The sequence below is a fragment of the Salvelinus fontinalis genome, chromosome 12 (genome assembly GCF_029448725.1).
Source record: "Salvelinus fontinalis isolate EN_2023a chromosome 12, ASM2944872v1, whole genome shotgun sequence".
Classification (NCBI taxonomy): Eukaryota; Metazoa; Chordata; class Actinopteri; order Salmoniformes; family Salmonidae; genus Salvelinus; species Salvelinus fontinalis.
This window is the reverse complement of record NC_074676.1, coordinates 43927827-43948288: the sequence shown is the minus strand read 5'-3', so window position 1 is coordinate 43948288 and position 20462 is coordinate 43927827. Positions and strand designations below refer to the sequence as shown.

Below are 20462 nucleotides of genomic sequence, written 5' to 3'. Positions count from 1 at the left end.
GCGTTTGCTTATGAGCCTGGTGTTTTTAATGTGGAAGTAGTATGTAATACCATTGAACACCATTTATTCTCAGGTTCATGTTTTTGATCCAGGGTACCTACTCCTAACAGATCACACAGTACTTCTCTGTGGCCACTAGATGGCAATAGTATCAAATCTTCATGTTGAGAGGTGCTATTACTACATGCTGTTAGTTCTGTGAATTCATATTATATACTTTGTCCTTTTGTATTATAATAATCCATTGGAAACTAGATGAGTTAGGATACAGAATTTAAGGGTAGATGTATTTAATTGAAAGAAATATTTAAACTCATTATTTTTTTCATGTATTTTTTTCTCTACTAATCCTAATCACTATTTGTTTTGTTTTTCAGTTGCTAACAAGCATCGGTCAAAACTGAAGCCACTTCTTCAAAACTCTTCAGTCTGCATTACCAACATGCATCTTAGGCAAACAGTTAATCTCACCTCAAACTCCCTCAAACCACCAAAACACGTCTCAAAATAAGCTTGTTCAACCATGACACTGGCAATAATTCTCACTCAGAAAGCATAATATTGTCACCCATAACACACTGACCTAAAAAACACCAACAGTAAATGATTAACTTTATTCTTTTTTGAAGTTTGAATGATTTTTCATATCAGTATTTCATTATAGAATAACACTTATTCACTTTATTGACTAAAGTAAATGTAACAAGAATGAATCAGAAATGCTTAATTTGCTTCAATAGCCTTTTATCTTTACATATAGTAATTTACTTGTGGAAAAATAAGTTGAAACAAAACAAATTCCTGAGATTCTAAGGCTGCAATAAACCAACATGTATAGTATAATCACTCATACTGTACTATGAGGGTTCTAGTTCTCCCTCTCTCCTGCATTTGGCCAAAGGTTCTCATCAACATTACATCTTATGTCTTCTCTGGCGATGCATCTCGGAAAGTATCTTCTGGAATGTCTAATCCAACCCTGGCAGTCTTCAGGAGAAGTGTCTCCACACCCCACATTTATGTCATTCAGTAAGGACATCTGGTCATAAACCGTCCACGCAGAGAGAAACTCTTCTATGGGGTTTAGGAAGGGGGAGTATATGGAGGCAGGAATAGTACTGACATCCTGGGATGTGCAGCAAACCAGTCTGTGACTGCAGCAGAGTGGTGGAATGCCACATTATCCCACACAACAACGAAGGTAGGGGAGTTTCTTTCCCTTTGTTTCCCTATCCTCTGCGGACACAAGTCAATTATGCAGGTCATTCACAAAATAAATTAACCTCTGTATTGTAGGGGCCAATGAGTGGCTTGTGTAACAGCAACCATCACTGGACAGTGCTGTACACCTTCTAATGTTAGCTCCTCTCTGGCCTGGGACATCTACAATTGCTCTCTGTCCAATCACATTTTGTCCCCGCTGTGTTTTTTCCAGGTTGAATCCAGCTTCATCCACAAAGATGAATATATGTAGTTTGCCTGGCTTCCATCTCCATGACGCTCTAAAATCAATTTTTACAGCGCTTTACATTATGCATAGCTGTGTATGTAGCCAGTTCGGTTATTGAACAGACGTCTTACCTGGAGATATTGATACCTAAGTTCTCTCACACATTCACCATTTCTCTCAAAGGGTACAGTGTACAACTGCTTCATCCTTATTTAATGTTCCTCTAGGACTCTGGCAATTGTCGTCATGCTGACTGTATTCCCATTCCCGACAGTGATATTGTCTGCCAGGACTCGGTCCCAAATTTCCCGCAGTTTTATTGCATTGTTGCCAATTACCATGTCAACAATGACAATTTCCTGTGCATCTGATAATATTCTGCCTCTCCCTCCTGTTGGAGGCAACCTTCAGATCCTACTGAAAAACACAAAACAATTCATATACACTGCTCAAAAAAATAAAGGGAACACTAAAATAACACATCCTAGATCTGAATGAATGAAACATTCTTATTAAATACTTTTTTCTTTACATAGTTGAATGTGCTGACTACAAAATCACACACAAATTATCAATGAAAATCTAATTTATCAACCCATGGAGGTCTGGATTTGGAGTCACACTCAAAATTAAAGTGGAAAACCACACTACAGGCTGATCCAACTTTGATGTAATGTCCTTAAAACAAGTCAAAATGAGGCTCAGTAGTGTGTGTGGCCTCCACGTGCCTGTATGACCTCCCTACAACGCCTGGGCATGCTCCTGATGAGGTGGCGGATGGTCTCCTGAGGGATCTCCTCCCAGACCTGGACTAAAGCATCCGCCAACTCCTGGACAGTCTGTGGTGTAACGTGGCGTTGGTGGATGGAGCGAGACATGTTGTCCCAGATGTGCTCAATTGGATTCAGGTCTGGGGAACGGGCGGGCCAGTCCATAGCATCAATGCCTTCCTCTTGCAGGAACTGCTGACACACTCCAGCCACATGAGGTCTAGCATTGTCTTGCATTAGAAAGAACCCAGGGCCAACCGCACCAGCATATGGTCTCACAAGGGGTCTGAGGATCTCATCTCGGTACCTAATGGCAGTCAGGCTACCTCTGGCGAGCACATGGAGGGCTGTGCGGCCCCCCAAAGAAATGCCACCCCACACCATGACTGACCCACCGCCAAACCGGTCATGCTGGAGGATGTTGCAGGCAGCAGAACGTTCTCCATGGCGTCTCCAGACTCTGTCACGTCTGTCACATGTGCGTGTGAACCTGCTTTCATCTGTGAAGAGCACAGGGCGCCAGTGGCGAATTTGCCAATCTTGGTGTTCTCTGGCAAATGCCAAAAGTCCTGCACGGTGTTGGGCTGTAAGCACAACCCCCACCTGTGGACGTCGGGCCCTCATACCACCCTCTTGGAGTCTGTTTCTGACCGTTTGAGCAGACACATGCACATTTGTGGCCTGCTGGAGGTAATTTTGTAGGGCTCTGGCAATGCTCCTCCTAATCCTCCTTGCTCAAAGGCGGAGGTAGCGGTCCTGCTGCTGGGTTGTTGCGCTCCTACGGCCTCCTCCACGTCTCCTGATGTACTGGCCTGTCTCCTGGTAGCGCCTCCATGCTCTGGACACTACGCTGACAGACACAGCAAACCTTCTTGCCACAGCTCGCATTGATGTGCCATCTTGGATGAGCTGCATTACCTGAGCCACTTGTGTGGGTTGTAGACTCTGTCTCATGCTACCACTAGAGTGAAAGCACCGCCAGCATTCAAAAGTGACCAAAACATCAGCCAGGAAGCATAGGAATACAACATGGTCAATAATTGAGGCCCTTCTCATTAGAGACCACCGCTCTTGGTCTTCCTCTCCTTTGTCCTCCACACATTCTCCCTCTCCCTGCCACTATTCTTTTCCTACAAAACCTATCTTCCTTGATCCATGTTTCTAAATAATCCCAAAGCTGTCCTCTTTTTTTGTTTTACATTTTTAAATGTTTTAAATTTTATTTATACATACATTTTCTCATTGAGATATCATCTTTTCCAAGAGAGACCTGGTCCAATAGCAGCAGGGGGAACAACGTGTCATACAAAACAACTTACGTACACTAACACAACATTAAATAAAACTATAAACACACATACAATACAACAAAAATATTTTACTTTAAAAACACGAAAGTCTTGACTAAAAATAGCTGTCCTAAAGACAATTACACTCTTCTATGATATATACACATCGATCAAGTGTTTAAACTCCACCAACGACACTCGATCATCAAATGTTTAAATGTTCAGGAGAGAACTCCAGCACCACGGTGCTAAGTAACTAAAACTTTCTACCATGACCTGTTCTAATTTTTGGTACTGTTAGAAGCAAATCAGAATGGGACCGTAATTGATATTTATTTACTGACCTGACTAAAAAAAGAACAGATAAAATGGCATTTTACCCAATATGGCCTTATAAATCAGTGTATACCAGTGTTTAAACCTATGCAAAGTCAATGACCACTAGCCAACAGCGCTGTAGAGATCACAATGATGTGTTAGACGTTTTTGATTGGTAGTGAACCCGAGGGCTGCGTGATACACTGAATCAAGTGCTCTCAGGGTAGTGGTTGTATATGTAGATATATATATATATATAAAACATCACTGAAATCTAAAACCTCCAGTAATGTACATCGTACCAGCTCCTTCCTGGCCTCCAAAGAAAAACAAGCCTTATGCCGGACATAAAAAACCTTTTCTCAGCTTGAGCTTCCTCATCAAGTTCTCTACATGAACAGTGAAGCTCAGCTTATCATCAACCCACACACCCAAATATTTGATTCTGTTGTATGATATTAAATGCTCGTTGGGCATTTTCAAAAGCTAAAGATAAACTACTACCACTTGAATAAAGAACAGTATCATCTGCATATAAATTAACATCTGCTGTTTCGACAAGATCCCCAGTGTTGTTGTTATACAAAATGAACAACGGTGTGTGCAAAATAGAACCCTGCGGAACACCTGAGCACACCTCTATGGACTCTATGGATTTACAACCACCCGCCATTACACATTGTGCACGATTTGATAGGTAATTTATAAACCAATCTAGAGCATGACCAGTAATTCCACAACATTTTAACCTTTGCATTAACACAGCATGGTCCACGGTGTCAAAAGCCTTCGACAAATCAATAAAGACAGACACACAATGTAACTTCTTATCAAGAGCACAGTGGATGTCATTTAAAACCTTCAATGTTGCTGAAACAGTGCTGTGGCCAGACCTAAAACGGTGCTGTGGCTAGACGCTGCGGTCGAAGGCACTGCATCTCAGTGCAAGAGGTGTCACTACAGACCTTGGTTCGATTCCAGGCTGTATCACAACCGGGCGTGAGTGGTAGTCCCATAGGGTGGCGCACAGCGTCGTTAGGGTTTGGCCGGGGTAGGCCGTCATTGTAATTAACAATTTGTTCTTAATTGACTTGCCTAGTTAAATAAAACAATTCCGCTCACCACTAAATATGGTGATGAGAGGCAGTCTAGTTGGAGAAAGTGGAGCGAGATGGATTTTGGCTGACATTTTGCTAATTTTCTCATCGATGGAACATTTTTATTTCATTCGAGTTTTCTATTCCCAAAACTAGACTCTGTTACAAACAGAGTGGACAAGACTTTAGCCTTTTTCAAAGTTTTTAACAATTACATTGTTTTGGAACGCAAGGGCGAATTGACTTACTGCAAATGCGCTGCTTCACAAAGTAGGCGTTCCATAACGGATAGCCAATAGGATTTCGCGAACTTGTGCTTGGCTCTGCCCACCTCCTTGCTTGGCTCTGCCCACTATGATTCATTTGCTCCCATTGGACAACAGCCTGTTTTTTTCCCCCATCCTGGGTTAATTATAAACATCTTTGGCATTAGCATGGGCAGGGCCATTTGAAAAGCGTCCACCATTTTAATTTAGTCGACTGGTTGGGACTTCCAACGTCATTGGCTGATCCCTCCTGGTGACCATGTTGGTGTCATGTTCAACCGGGTCATTAAGAGGACTCAGCCAATCTTTAAGAAGAAAATGTACTTCAACATGGCCTATGTGATCACAGACGCTACACTCGCACAGATACACAAAGAGGAGTCCTCTATTTATCTCTATGGTTACAGTTCCCGAAATTACCACATGTCCAGCCTCTAGTCCTGAAGACAGCGTTCTCTTTGGATGTTCCAAGTATCACTCAAGTCGTTTTTCATGGATCAGGAAGCACTGGACACGATGATTCGTAGATACAGCAGAAGCTTGTATTGTATGCGTGAAATGAAAAGCCTCATCCCACTGGCTGCTATGATCTAGCTAGTGAAGCGTTCTTTTCATATTAAATTTAACAAAAACAATATCAATTTTTGATCTTTATTTAAGTAGTTATTTTACTTGTAATTGTTTATGGTTGCATTGTTGGGAACCTATTATTTGCCAGCCAGCCACACAGCGGCAAGCTGGCCAGTTTGCCGACGTTTTATGGATTGATTCCCAGCTCTCTAACGGTAACGTTATTAGCGGGTAGCCGAGTCCAAGGCAAGGGACAGCTGTTTTTAATCCTAGTTTTTTAATCCCTGTTTTTACTTGTTAAAGAAGATGAAGATAACGGTGGAATTCGAGGAATGTCTCAAAGACTCTCCAAGATTCAGGTAGACCAAGTGTCCTTGCTACTTTGTTCCTACATTATCTGACAAATTAGTAAATTTAGCGAGCTAACATTACGGTGACGTTAGCTTGCTTCATGTCAAAATAATTAGCTTGATAGGTCAGGGGACTCAGCTCTTGTCCCCTAGCTAGCTAAATTACCTAACCATTTATCTGTGTATGTGAGACGGAATAACAACAAAATGTCAGTACAACGACTAGATTATTTGATTCTGAAGAGGAATGGTAGCTAGCGAAGTGAAAACGATTGCCATTTTCACTGCCAGGGTCAACTCAGTTGTACAATGCTACCTGCATTGTAACCGCATCACAATAACTTATTTTCTTTGGTTTATTTGGTGGATGGGAGGTTGCCATATATTCTTATTACCAACATGAAAAATGAACATCCCAGAGGTCTCAACTGGCAACCATAAAGTTGCAAGTTTATTGCTCATGATGTTACAGTAGTAGTTAACATTACAGCTTGGTTCTAGGTTTTCAACAGTGCTGTCATTGACCTCATTACATTGTCATCAAGAATAGTAGGCAGTTAATAGCTCTAATATAATGCCCTGTGCTTGCTTTGAAGCTGTACAAGATGCGTCAGCCTATCAAAGGTTTTCCACCTTATGTAGTCAAATGTTTTGCCTTTTTGTTATCACATTGTTATTTCATCCTATTCAGTGAAACTTGGGCTTCCCAAGCTTTGAGAAAGAGCCACCACTTCCTCTCGGACTGCCCCCTCCCCTCCCTCTGCGCTGAACAACATCCTCTCTTATGAAATGAGAAGCAGATGGTAGAAAGTTGTTGGCAGGAAATGTGGAAAGAGGCTTTTCCCCCTCAAGGATCAGCTTGGGGGATGAACAAAAAGCCTTAGTCAGCTGAGTGTGAAACCATGACTGGTACTCTGGTTGTGGTGGTGGCACCTGTGCTTTTGTTTTGGCTCCTTCACAAGACTCAAAATGCCTGCAATATCATAATATATGCCATTGAGCAGATGCAGTTAGGCAGAGCACCTTAGGCATGCGTGCATATTTTTTTTTTTTAACGTATGGGTGGTCCTGGGAATTGAACCCACTATTTTGGGATTGCAAGTGCCATGATCCACCAACTGAGCTACAGAGGATGTTGTCATATCACACAGCCTAGTTTCCCTATCTGCAGAATGTAAGAGGTGCTGCTCTGCTCTAGTGGACTGTTTGTGCCACTTTTCTTTTTTGTATTTGTTATCATATAAGGCAAAAAAAATTTGCTCTTGATCGCAGGAAATGGCAGAGGTGTGCAAAAATCTTAGTCCAAAGGGTGTCACTGCCCCCCCCCCCCACCCCCCCCCCCCCCCCTCCGTGCCTCCCCGCTGTACTCAGCGGGCAACACCTTGTTTTAAAAATATCATGGGGAGGAACCCTGTGAATGATGCCTACAGTCCCTCACAGACCCACAAACAATATCTATAGTGATTCTCTTTTCACCTCCATAGCACCTTGTTTAAGGGAATAATATTATAAAGATAACATGCTGTAAACCCTCATCTGTCAGGAAGTTGGTTAATCTGTGAGCTTTTGTCAGACAGCCATCAGTGCAGTACACTGTGACAGGTAGACCTATGGACAGAGGCCAGGTTTCTACTGACCCCTATGTAACAGTATGACTTTACGTCCGTCCCCTCGCCCCAACCCGGGCTCGAACCAGGGACCCTCTGCACACATCAACAACAGTCACCCATGAAGCATCGTTACCCATCGCTTCACAAAAGCCGCGGCCCTTGCAGAGCAAGGGGAACCACTACTTAAAGGTCTCAGAGCAAGTGACGTAACCGATTGAAAGGCTATTAGCGCGCACCACCGCTAACTAGCTAGCCATTTCACATCCGTTACACTTACACTGTGACAGGTAGACCTATGGACAGAGGCCAGGTTTCTACTGACCCCTGCACTGTGGGGGTCGTCGCTTCCAGTCGCCTGACCCTAAGCACCTCTGGGGTTCATTGTGGGTTAGAATTTGCCAAAGATCCTTCAACAACATACAGTCTTTCCACTTTGACCACCATTTCTTCACTCTGTTTTCCATCGTGTTTGATTTGGCAGAGAAGAGAACAAAGAGAGCGGGCGAGTAATGGATGAAAACGGGGATGCAGACCAGCAAAGCACAACTGTCTTTTGACATCTGTTTCCATTTGTGTGTGTGTGTGTGTGTGTGTGTGTGTGTGTGTGTGTGTGTGTGTGTGTGTGTGTGTGTGTGTGTGCACTTTCAACTCTGTGTCAATGAATGATGTTTTTTGTTTTTTTTGCCTCCCCCAAGTGGGTAGGCTACACCCCACATTACCACCTCTAAGGTCTCATTTTTAGATGTAGCCGGAGTTATCGTGCAGCCCTGAAACCTGTTTTCAACAACTGCTCCGGGACTCGGATGCCAAAAGGCTGCTGATTCTGTAGACCTTATTTGCAATATGTTATGAGATTACTGAAATAAATACTCTAGCGCACTTATCTACAGTCAAAAGTTTTCAGTGACAGTTAGGCCTAGACTAGACTATATGTCAGCTTTTGATGAACTTTGAACCAAATTTTAGGCTTTAAAGCACGTGTCAAACTCATTCCACGAAGGGCTGAGTGTCTGCAGGTTTTCGCTCCACCCTTGTACTTGGTTAATTAAGCTCACTAATTAATAAGGTACTCTCCTCACCTGGCTGTCTAGGGCTTAATTGGAAAGAAAAGGCAAAAACCTGCAGACACTCGGCCCGTTGTGGAATATATAGATATATATTTTTGTGACAGTTTGGTTTTGCGCACTGTTGTTTGACACATTAATTTCAGCCTACAGTATATTCAGCATTTGAGGAAGTTTGCTGTTTCATTTTGCAATTCTGGATTGTCCTTATGTTCTCTTTCCTCCTCACCCTGTGACATTCTTTGTAATTGAAAGTTATGCAGAAACCGAGCTTGGCTGAGTGCCATTTACATGATGTCATAGGCCACTCCATAGTAGTAGCAATTTGACATGTCTCATTGACAAACCCACAGCTGACACCTCATCACTGACATTGATAATGCAGAGGACAGCACCGGGATACATTCACCACAGTTCAAGAACGTTGATGGTGGACCGGCCAGTCCCTGGGCTTACTTTAGTTAGCCTTTTGAGTTTGTTCCGTCACAGATGTGAAGTGTGGGTTGTAAACTAACGTCTTTGCTACCCTTCAGGTGAGCTCATATGCACGCCTGATGTAGCCTCAGCCTAATCTACGATTCCCTCTGGATTTTATGGGATATCATTAGCAATGAACACACAGGACATGTCTGCTTAACCGACTATTGAGCAGCTGGGACACTACTGGGTATAGTAGCTAATTAAATATTTATCGCTGTCTTTTTAAAATGGGTATAATCAAGGTTGAGGTTTGTGGTTATGACTGACTTTTGGGTACGCCTTTAGATCTAGCCTACAGTTGAGCAGAGCACTTAAGAAGGCGGTCAGCCGATTTACGCTGCAACAGAGTTGTGGAATGGGGATCGTCAGCCGATTTACACTGCAACAGAGTAGTGGAATGAGGATCGTCAGCCGATTTACACTGCAACAGATTAGTGGAATGAGGATCGTCAGCCGATTTACACTGCAACAGAGTAGTGGAATGGGGATCGTCAGCCGATTTACGCTGCAACAGAGTAATGGTATGGGGATCGTCAGCCGATTTACACTGCAACAGAGTAGTGGTATGGGGATCGTCAGAGTTCTGGATGGAGTCAGAGGACGTGTGAAGAACTAGGTAACACACTGATTGTGGTTCTCCCTTGGACTGGCTCCCTAGTTACTGTAACTAAATGACACACCCAATCACACACATGCTTACTCATTGAGTCACTTAGCCTAAACCATATGGGGCCATACTGTACTTTGCCTAAGATCCTTCATTTGAATTTTACCACCAAGGATTTGATCTTGTTTGTTATTCCTTAGAGTTTGTGTGTAATGTTGGGTTTTTACCCCAGCGGGACCCCCCCCCCCGCCCCCCCTCCAACACATCCCCGCTCTCTAACAATTACAGGATATACGCCACAGCACAGGGGCTCGACCCAGTCTTTAATTTTTCCGTCTCGAGTTACAGAGAAGTAATGAAGTAGAAGTATCAATGTTGGGACTGTCATCCTGTCCTTCTCACACCACACTTTCTGCTTGTCTCGTAGGATCCTACATGATATCGACGTCCTCAAAAGTTGTCAGGAAGAGGCTGTGAGACACGGCTTTTGATTTGGGAGGTGTTACGGGGATCAAAATTCCTGGAACATTCAATAAATTCCCTTGTGTTCCAGAAATCCTGTTTGGATGATTCTGGATTTTCTGCTTCTTCTCTCCTGATTCTAGAGTACACCAGGGAATTTATAGGAAGTTCCCAGAAATTTGCAACCCAATAGTGTGACTAACCTGTTTTTAAATACCTCACTCCAGCTCCTAAGCCTACCACACAAACCCCTCTTGGCTCACAGTCAGCAAACCTCCTCTAAGTAGCCAGAGGTTTACACAGGCAACGCTCAATGAGTCATTGGGAGGGAGGTCATTACGTGTGTTTTTAGAAACGATACAGGTCAAAATCAGTGCTCCAGAACCTCTATTATGGCCATTTGATTGTCTTTGTGGTGTGGACATGGGTGAGAAGGCTGAATGTAGGCTAAACTGACTCCCCACTACTCTCTGTCTTGACAAGCCTGTCCACACCCTCCCATTTGTAGCTCTGCATTGTGAAATGGTATAGCGGATTGTGTGTGTGTGTGTCAGCCTGGGCGACTTGAGTGGTTTGGTCTAAAAGGGGTGCTATATATATATAGGACTTGGTACAGATGAAGTAGGACCTAAGTTGTTCTCACCCTGTGACATTCTTTGTAATTGAAAGTTATGCAGAAACCGAGCTTGGCTGAGTGCCATTTACATGATGTCATAGGCCACTCCATAGTGGTAGCAATTTGACATGTCTCATTGACAAACCCACAGCTGACACCTCATCACTGACATTGATAATGCAGAGGACAGCACCGGGATACATTCACCACAGTTCAAGAACGTTGATGGTGGGCCGGCCAGTCCCTGGGCCTTGATGTCAAAGCTCTCCCCAAACACCGATCTAGGATCAGCTTTCTCTTCCCTGAAGAGATCGTATCTTCCCTGATAAACTGAATCTAAACTACAGCAGCCAAACCCAACACATTGTCTTGGACCAGTGCCTTGAGGCTGCGTCTACCTCGTGGCCTAGACGGCCTCCTCTCTGTTATTGCTGTGGTTTCCCCAGACTTGACTGAAATGAGTCTTCGTGGACCTGTTTCAGCCTCCTTCATGCCACACACCAGCCTGAATCTCACTCACACACGAACTGCACGAAACAGTTCCTCTGTCAATTTTTGCACATGATTTTCTTTTCTTTTTTAAACAATTGTTCTGTTGTCTGGCTTCTTCTGAGAGGGAAATCTGTATTCACATACTTTCACACTGACTCACATTAGAGGTTACTGAGTGTGCAGGTCTTTCCGGTCATACCCTGGCCTTTCTCCCAGCGTGGATTGTGAAATGGAAGTAGACCAGATTACCACCTCTTCAGATGACTCCCTGTCTGCCTTTTTGGCGGCTAGCCGTCTTTATTTTTAGATGGCGAGACGCAGATACCTGCATTTTGGCCAAGATCCCTGTGAGAGGAAGAAGAGACACCTCTATCTCCATAATGTTGCTTTTAGCACAGCTCAGCTTGAGTTCTGGTGCTGATCGGATGGAAGCTGGACTTAAAAAAAAAAAAAAGCAAATAGGTAAGGATGTGGTAATAACCAATGTATTATAACAATTTAAGATGTGTTGGCGCAAGATACAATCATTCTGCTGCTGTAGGAGCCTTTATGAATTAACAATATTCTTCAAGTTAGCGTCCAATTTCATTATTCTGCACCGACGGCAGTTTTCTTTGAAGTGCATCCTATTTAAAGTCTAGCGCTGCAGACCCGAGTACTGTGTCTGGTACTTTACCAATGCGTTTTAATGTTTGGATATGCTGTGAAAGTATTCAGACCCCTTGACCCCCCCCCCAAGACACACACAATTTATTCTAAAAAGGATTAAATAGTTTTTTCCCCCTTATCAATCTACACACAAGACCTCATGTCAAAGCAAAAACTGGTTTTAGACATTTCTACAAATGTATTACAAATAAGAAACTGAAATCACATTTGCGTAAGTATTCAGACCCTTTACTCAGTACTTTGTTGAAGCAGCGATGACAGCCTCAAGTCTTCTTAGGTATGACGCTACAAACTTGGCACCTGTATTTGGGGAGCTTCTCCCATTCTTCTCTGCAGATCCTCTCAAGCTCTGTCACGTTGGATTGGGAGCGTCCCTGCTCAGCTATTTTCAGGTCTCTCCAGAGATGTTAGATCGGGTTCAACTCCGGGCTCTCCCGAAGCCACTCCTGCGTTGTCTTGGCTGTATGCTTGTTGTCCTGTTGGAAGGTGAACCTTTGCCCCAGTCGGATGTCTTGAGCGCTCTGGAGCAGGTTTTCATCATGGATCTCTCTGAACTTTGCTCCATTCATCTTTGCCTTGATCCTGACTAGTATGCAAGTCCCTGCTGCTGAAAAACATCCCCACAGCATGATGCTGGCACCACCATGTTTCACCATAAAGATGGTGCCAGGTTTCCTCCAGATGTGATGCTTGGCATTCAGGCCAAAGAGTTCTATCTTGGTTCGAACAAGACCCAAGAATCTTGTTTCTCATGGTCTGAGTGTCCTTTAGTTGACTTTTGACAGCCCGCTTGGAGTTTGCCATGTGTCTTTTACTGAGGAGTGGCGTCTGGCCACTCTACCATAAAGGCCTAATTAGTGGAGTGCTGCAGAGATTTGTATTATGGATCCCCATTTGTTCCTTCTGGGGTCCAGAAACATTTAAGCCAGTTATACATTTATATATATATTTTTTTACAATATATTCACAACACACTGTTCCCTCAGGCCTCTACTCTACTACCACATATCTACAACACAAAATCCATGTGTACGTGTGTGTAGTGCATATTTTATTGTGTGTTTGTATGCATGTCTGCCTATGTTTTTGTGCTTCACATTCCCTGCTGTTCCATAAGGTGTATTTTTGTTTAAAAAATTATAATAATCTGATTCTACTGCTTGCATCTGTGGAATAGAGTTCCATAGTCGTGGCTCTATGTAGTACTGTGCTCTTCCCATAGTCTGTTCTGGACTTGGGCACTGTGAAGAGACCTCTTGTGGGGTATGCATGGGTGTCCGAGCTGTGTGCCAGTAGTTCAAACAGACAGCTCTGTGCATTCAACATGTCAATACCTCTCACAAATACATGTAGTGATGAAGTCAATCTCAGGCTGAAGGACCTGACTTGTTGATCGTGTAAAGAATGCAGAGAAATGCTTTATTATGGACAGACTTCTCCCCATCTTAGCTACTGTTGTATCAATATGTTTTGACCATGACAGTTTACAATCCAGGGTTACACCGAGCAGTTTAGTCTCCTCATCGTGCTCAATTTCCACATTATTCATTACAATATTTAGTTGAGGATTAGGGTTTAGTGAATGATTTGTCCAAATTACAATGCTTTTAGTTTTTGAAATATTTAGGACTAACTTATTCCTTGCCTCCCATTCTGAAACTAACTGCAGCTCTTAAGTGTTGCAATCATTTCAGTCGCTGTAGTAGCTGACGTGTATAGTGTTGAGTCATCCGCATACATAGTCACGCTGGCTTTACTCAAAGCCAGTGGCATGTCCTTAGTATCAATTGAGTTTACCACAGGTGGACTCCCAAGTTGTAGAAACATCTCAAGGTTGATCAATGGAAACAGGATGCACCTGAGCTCAATTTAGAGTCTCATAGCAAAGGGTCTGAATACTTATGTAAATTAGTTATTTCTGTTTATTTCTATATATACACTACCAGTCAAAAGTTTAGACACCTACTCATTCCAGGGGTTTTCTTTTCTTTTTACTATTTTCTACATTGTAGAATAATAGTGAAGACAAACTAAGAAATAAGACCTATGGAATCATGTAGTAACCCAAAAAGTTTTAAACAAATCAAAACAGATTATTCCAAGTAGCCACCCTTTGCCTTGATTACAGCTTTGCACACTCTTGGCATGCTCTCAACCAGCTTCATGAGGTAGTCACATGGAATGCATTTCAATTAACTGGTGTGCCTTGTTAAAAGGTAATTTGTGGAATTTCATTCCTTCATAATGCGTTTAAGCCAATCAGTTGTGTTTTGACAAGGTAGGGGTGGTATACAGAAGATAGCCCTATTTGGTAAAGTCCATATTATTTTCCAGAGAACAGCTCAAATAAGCGAAGAGAAGCGACAGTCCATCATTACTTTAAAACATGAAGGTCAGTCAATGCAGAAAATGTCATAAACTTTGAAAGTTTCTTCAAGTGCTGTTGCAAAAACCACCAGTTACCTCTACTACAGAGGATAAGTTCATTAGAGTTAACTGTACCTCAGATTGATTGCAGCCCAAATAAATGCTTCACAGAGTTCAATGGTCGAATTGCTGCAGAGAAACCACTACTAAAGGACACCAATAAGAAGAAGAGACTTGCTTGGGCCAAGAAACACGAGCAATGGACATTAGACCGGTGGAAATATGTCCTTTGCTCTGATGAGTCCAAATTTGAGATTTTTTATTCCAACCGCCATGTCTTTGTGAGACGCAGAGTAGGTGAACGGATGATCTCCGCATGTGTGGTTCCCACCGTGAAGCATGGAGGTGTGTGGGTGCTTTGCTGGTGACCTTGTCAGTGATTTTTTAAAAATGTTATTCAAGGCACACTTAACCAGCATGCCTACCACAGCATTCTGCAGCGATACACCATCCCATCTGGTTTGCGCTTAGTCCCACTATCATTTGTTTTTCAACAGGACAATAACCCAAAACACACCACCAGGCTGTGTAAGGGCTATTTGACCAAGGAGAGTGATGGAGTGCTGCATCAGATGACCTGGCTTCCACAATCACCCAACCTCAACCCAATTGAGATGGTTTGGGATGAGTTGGACCAGAGTGAAGGAAAAGCAGCCAACCAGTGCTCAGCATATGTGGGGACTCCTTCAAGACTGTTGGAAAAGCATTCCAGATGACTATCTCATGATGCTGGTTGAGAGAATGCCAAGAGCGTGCAAAGCTGTCAAGGCAAACAGTGGCTACATTTTGAAGAATATAAAATATATGTATTTAACACTTTTTTTCTGTTACTACTTGATTCCATATGTGGTATTTCATAGTTTTGATGTCTTCACTATTATTCTACAATGTAGAAAGTAGTACATATTAAGAAAAACCCTTGAATGAATGTGTGTGTGATATTTACTCTTATTTTATTTGTGCGGGAGGGGGCTTTGTTTAAGCAGCGGCGGTGTCTAAATGCATATTAGGGAAACACTGGCGTTGGAGGTATTGCTATCGCTTCATTGGACCAACACATACAAATACCCCATATTCCTCCAAGTATGCAGCTGGTGTTGTGAAAACAGCTGCAGTTTCTTGCTATGCTTTCACCTAAACAGGTGAAGAAAATCAATATTTCCTCTCTCACAGTTAGGCCTGCTTAACTATTGGTAAATGAAGCGATCCTAATGTTTCTGTTCATTATGTTGCCTAAACTCGACTATCCGTACTGACTTGATTATTAGACCCTTGGAGGTTGTTGATCTCTCAAAGCTCAGTATCATCCTACTCTTTCATGCTAATTACAGCCTGCTTATGATGCAATGACCCGTAGTTTGGTGCAGTAGGAACTTAGTCACTGACAACCGCAATATAGCCAGCCGGTGGTGACAGCAGACGCCACGGAGTTTGTGGAAGCGGTATATGGGTAGACAAAGGCTTAGTTAACATTACTCACACAGCATAAGTGCAGAATTAGCCTAGCAGGGTCTCTGCATTTGCCCAGCTGTGGTGGTAGCTTAAATATAAGCAGTAACTGTTTTAAACGGTAGCTGTACGTTTAGAAGACTAGTGCTAACGGTAGCAGCAGCATTAGTGCCTAACGGTAGCGGCGGCAGCATTAGTGCCTAACGGTAGCGGCGGCAGCATTAGTGCCTAACGGTAGCGGCGGCAGCATTAGTGCCTAACGGTAGCGGTACTGATAGCTGGGCCTGTTTTTTTTATAGCTTTGATGTGTCTGTGAATTCCTGGTCTAAAGCGCTGCCTTTGTCTCTGAACTGCCCTCATTAGTGTGACACTTGCGCTCTCTGCTCATTATACAGACATACAATGGGACTCGCTCCCAGGCCGTGGCTGTGAGGCTACGTCCTAGATTTTGTTCGCCGGAATCACGCCTTATCGTCTGTCAGCACTTTCACCAGTTCTCCCCCGAAGCAGAGTTTCATATTAAAAGAAAACATTTGTTTTCTCTTGGCTATAGAGAGCAGGAAAGTGGGCCAATTCATTTAGATTTGGGTTTGATAGCAGCTATTGGGATTTTTAAAAGGAATTGACCAGAACAAACCTCCATTAATTACCAGACTAGTTAGCCCAAGTGCTACGCTATTCCCAGGGGGATATGAAGTTGGCCATAACCTTTTAAGTCTGGCCTTAAAGTTAGATATTGTTGAGTTAGTGTTGTCATCGCAATGTTACATTTGTGATTCATACCCTAGTCATCTTCCATTGATATTCTCCAGGAGGCATAGTCATCCAGCTTAACCTTTTGATTATGAATGATAAATCAATGAAATGGCATTTGTCTGTGGCCACCCAGACACAGCCATTTTGATTTAACAGTGCTCTGTCATTGTGGAGAGCACAGGGATAATTTAAGCGGTTGAATCCATTTGTTTCTTTAATTTAGTCCCAATCTATTTTATTTTTTAAACAGGGGGGGGATTATCCAATGCAAAGTAAGTGGTATTTTGTGTAGTTGGTGTGGAATCAACTGCTTCAGCTGCTGGAGTCTACCATTATCTTCTTCAGCAGCTGGAGTGTGCAGTCTACCATTATCTTCTTCAGCAGCTGGAGTGTGCAGTCTACCATTATCTTCTTCAGCAGCTGGAGTGTGCAGTCTACCATTATCTTCTTCAGCAGCTGGAGTGTGCAGTCTACCATTATCTTCTTCAGCAGCTGGAGTGTGCAGTCTACCATTATCTTCTTCAGCAGCTGGAGTGTGCAGTCTACCATTATCTTCTTCAGCAGCTGGAGTGTGCAGTCTACCATTATCTTCTTCAGCAGCTGGAGTGTGCAGTCTACCATTATCTTCTTCAGCTGCTGGAGTGTGCAGTCTAACATTATCTTCTTCAGCAGCTGGAGTGTGCAGTCTAACATTATCTTCTTCAGCTGCTGGAGTCTACCATTATCTTCTTCAGCTGCTGGAGTGTGCAGTCTAACATTATCTTCTTTGACGTGTGTCTATATTGCACATTGCAAGTAGTAATCAGTGGCAGCTCATATCAACCTAGATGAAATATACTGGGTGGCTAGAGTCATACCTCTTTTGGCTTCAGCCAGTTCCTGATAAACAGTTGTCATTTGGACAGCTGTCAGACTGTGAGGATGCATAGTGTCTGTAAAAAAGGCTTTTACTACTACTCCCTACTGTTTGTTTGTTCGGTGTAGGTGTGTTTGATAAGTTGTTTAGCTCCATGTTATGCCAGTAGCCAGAAAACATTTCTTTGACAACATTCTGAAAACTTAGTATTAAGAGAACGCGTCTGTCTGCATATCTCCCATACACACTGACAGGGACAGACGGACGGAGTAGTCTTTAAGGGCGGAGTTGTGGGGGAGGTGATCTTCGAAGCATCTTCTCACTGCTCTAGGAGTCGACAGCAACATGTTTGCATATTGTTATTCACACTCCGCTGCCAGATGCTGTGGCGGGACGTGGCAGTCATAGAAACAGCTGGAGGGGTTTTGGATGGGCTCTTCAGCCTGCCCCCCCCCCCCCCCCCCCCCCCCGGCTACACTGCCTTTATTTGATTACGCCGGATGCACCATTCAACCCCAATGACATCGCATCAAACCCAAAGGGGATTATTCCAACTTTCCCAATCGCCACTACCACACGCTTATTCAGACTCGCTGATCCCTATCGTTGGCCCATTATCCAGATGAGGAACGACGCTAGGATGTTTGGAGGAAACCAGATAAGCTTTCACTGCAGTATGTGTTTGCGGTACTGAGGAATATCCCAGACTAACTCTGCACTCATTAACTTAGTGTATTGACTTTTTCCACATTTTGTTGCATTATAGCGTCATTCTAAAATATATTTTAATATTTTGTTTTCATCAATCTACACACAATACCCCAGAATGACAGTGAAAACAGGTTTTTAGACATGTATACACACACGTTTAGAAATTTGTAAACATTTATGTATGCATGCATGCATGCAGGTGCGTCAACTAATTTTCATACATTTGCAAAAAAAAAATGTCAAAACCCATTTTTGCTTTGTCATTATGGGGTATTGTTTGTAGATTGAGGGGGAAAAACAAACAATTTAATCCATTTTAGAATAAGGCTCTATTGTTACCACATTTTGAATAAGTCAAGGGGTCTGAATACTTTCTGAATGCACTGTATGGGCTGAATTAAATAGTATAGGCCTACATAATTGATATTTAGGAGTGAGGGGGAATCAATACAGTTACATATCGGGATATTATTATTGAGCTAGTTTGCTGTACCTGCACCAAAACGCCAGTATTTCTTCTTTCATAACTTGTCTGTTTAAATGGGAAGCCCGTTTTGTTATCAGCCCTTCTATTTCCATGACTGATCAACTCGTTTTCTTATGTTCTCTTCCCTCTGCAGCGATATATGGTGAGCAATATGTTTGGAACATCGAGTCGCAATAAAATTGCTGTCGAATCGCAATACATATCCTATTGGCACCTAAGTATCGTGATCGTATCGTGAGGTCCCTGGCAATTCCCAGCCCTGATGTATAGCTGGATTGCAGAATGTCTGAGTTACGTATTTTATTGATTTAACAGGACAGATGAAAGTACGGCGTGGGAGAAGGACATGGAGGGGAGGGTACAGAAAGGGGTTAAGGGCACAGCGTATTCAAAGAGCTATGCTTGTACTGTATCCGTCTTCCATTCTACTCTCTTATCAAATGTAGATATGACGAGGACAAAGTGCCAACATCACCAGCCAATGCGTCAGAAGGATTTATTCGTGTTCGGTCGCAAGGTTCTCAAATAATTTTCACTAACAGGTCCTGTATAAGTTCACATAAGGGCTCAAAGTTCTCAGTCGAATTGAGAGTCTAAAGTAGTGATCACCAACTGGTCGGTCTCCAAGGCATTCCTAGTTGATTACCAAACATTTCTGAATAAAGAACAAAGACCAGCCTTGCGTTCTTTATAAACATGTTTTTATTATTAGTCTCGTTCAGTCGGTGGTAGGTGCTTCTGCTTTTCTTAGACCATGTTGCTATGTGCATAATAGCAAAGTTACCCAGCTTATTGGTGTTGAGAACAATACGGTGGAGTGAGGAGACGAGAAAACAGCCCTTGCCTTCATTGTCTAAGACAAGTGAAGAGAGAGAGAGAGCGAGAGAACCCCAACTTAATTAGGTCTATAATCAACAGCCTAACAGTTAAATGTACCTGGTTTTAGAAATCATCCATATATGTACAGAAATAAGACAGATCCTGCTTGTGATTCAGTGAGCACCAAGCCTCGCGCAACCACATGGATAAACAATTTTACAAATTCGGCTGTTTTTTAATCTTTGCTTTAATAAAAGCGTGACTTTTTTTTTTTTTTTTCGTTAGAACATACTCTCTGGTTTTTACTTATATAATTTTACTGTTTACAATGTTATAAATTGTCAGAATATAATAATAACCCTCTTTCCTTGATCAAATCAATTGCGGTCGGACTCCCTCTAGTCATTTGTGTAAAATGATTTTGTTTAACAGTGCGCTTAACACCAGACAAGCTCAGTGCATGTAGTTGATTAAAACACAGAGGATGTGTCTATGGAAAAATCAATTGGTCGAAAGAACAGACGACTCTCGGTAGATTAAGATGTTGCTGTTGGACAGCCCTACTTTCTATTCAATACTTTTAGAAGTCATAAAAAGCATGTTCTCCTACTTCCACTCCCGCTACAACCAGCACTGCAGCAGTAATGCATGAGTACAAAGGTTTATCGATAAGCTTGCTTTGTTATTAGCGGCTTGTTCTTTATCAAAGAATGTTTCACTTTCTCTGGTCGTAGGAGTAACGTGATTTTGTGCATGAGGCAGAATTAATGTGGTACAACTTCGAGTTTTCCCTCAGCTGGAAGACAGTGTTCCCTTTGGGTCAGTGTCGGCAGAAGAAAGTGAGAGC

General features: G+C 42.7%; 1 protein-coding gene across 7 annotated transcripts in view; it reads left to right on the top strand.

Annotated features, from left to right (window-relative positions):
* The first annotated feature begins 5728 nt into the window (after positions 1-5728).
* The window catches only part of LOC129867468 (arf-GAP with coiled-coil, ANK repeat and PH domain-containing protein 2-like), a 66672-nt gene continuing 51938 nt past the window's right edge, over positions 5729-20462 (top strand). For all 7 annotated transcript variants that reach the window (XM_055940899.1, XM_055940903.1, XM_055940900.1 and 4 more), the window contains exon 1: positions 5729-6119. In XM_055940899.1, coding sequence (XP_055796874.1) covers positions 6067-6119 — 53 coding nt within the window. In that variant the 5' untranslated portion in view covers positions 5729-6066. The remainder of the gene's footprint in view (positions 6120-20462) is intronic.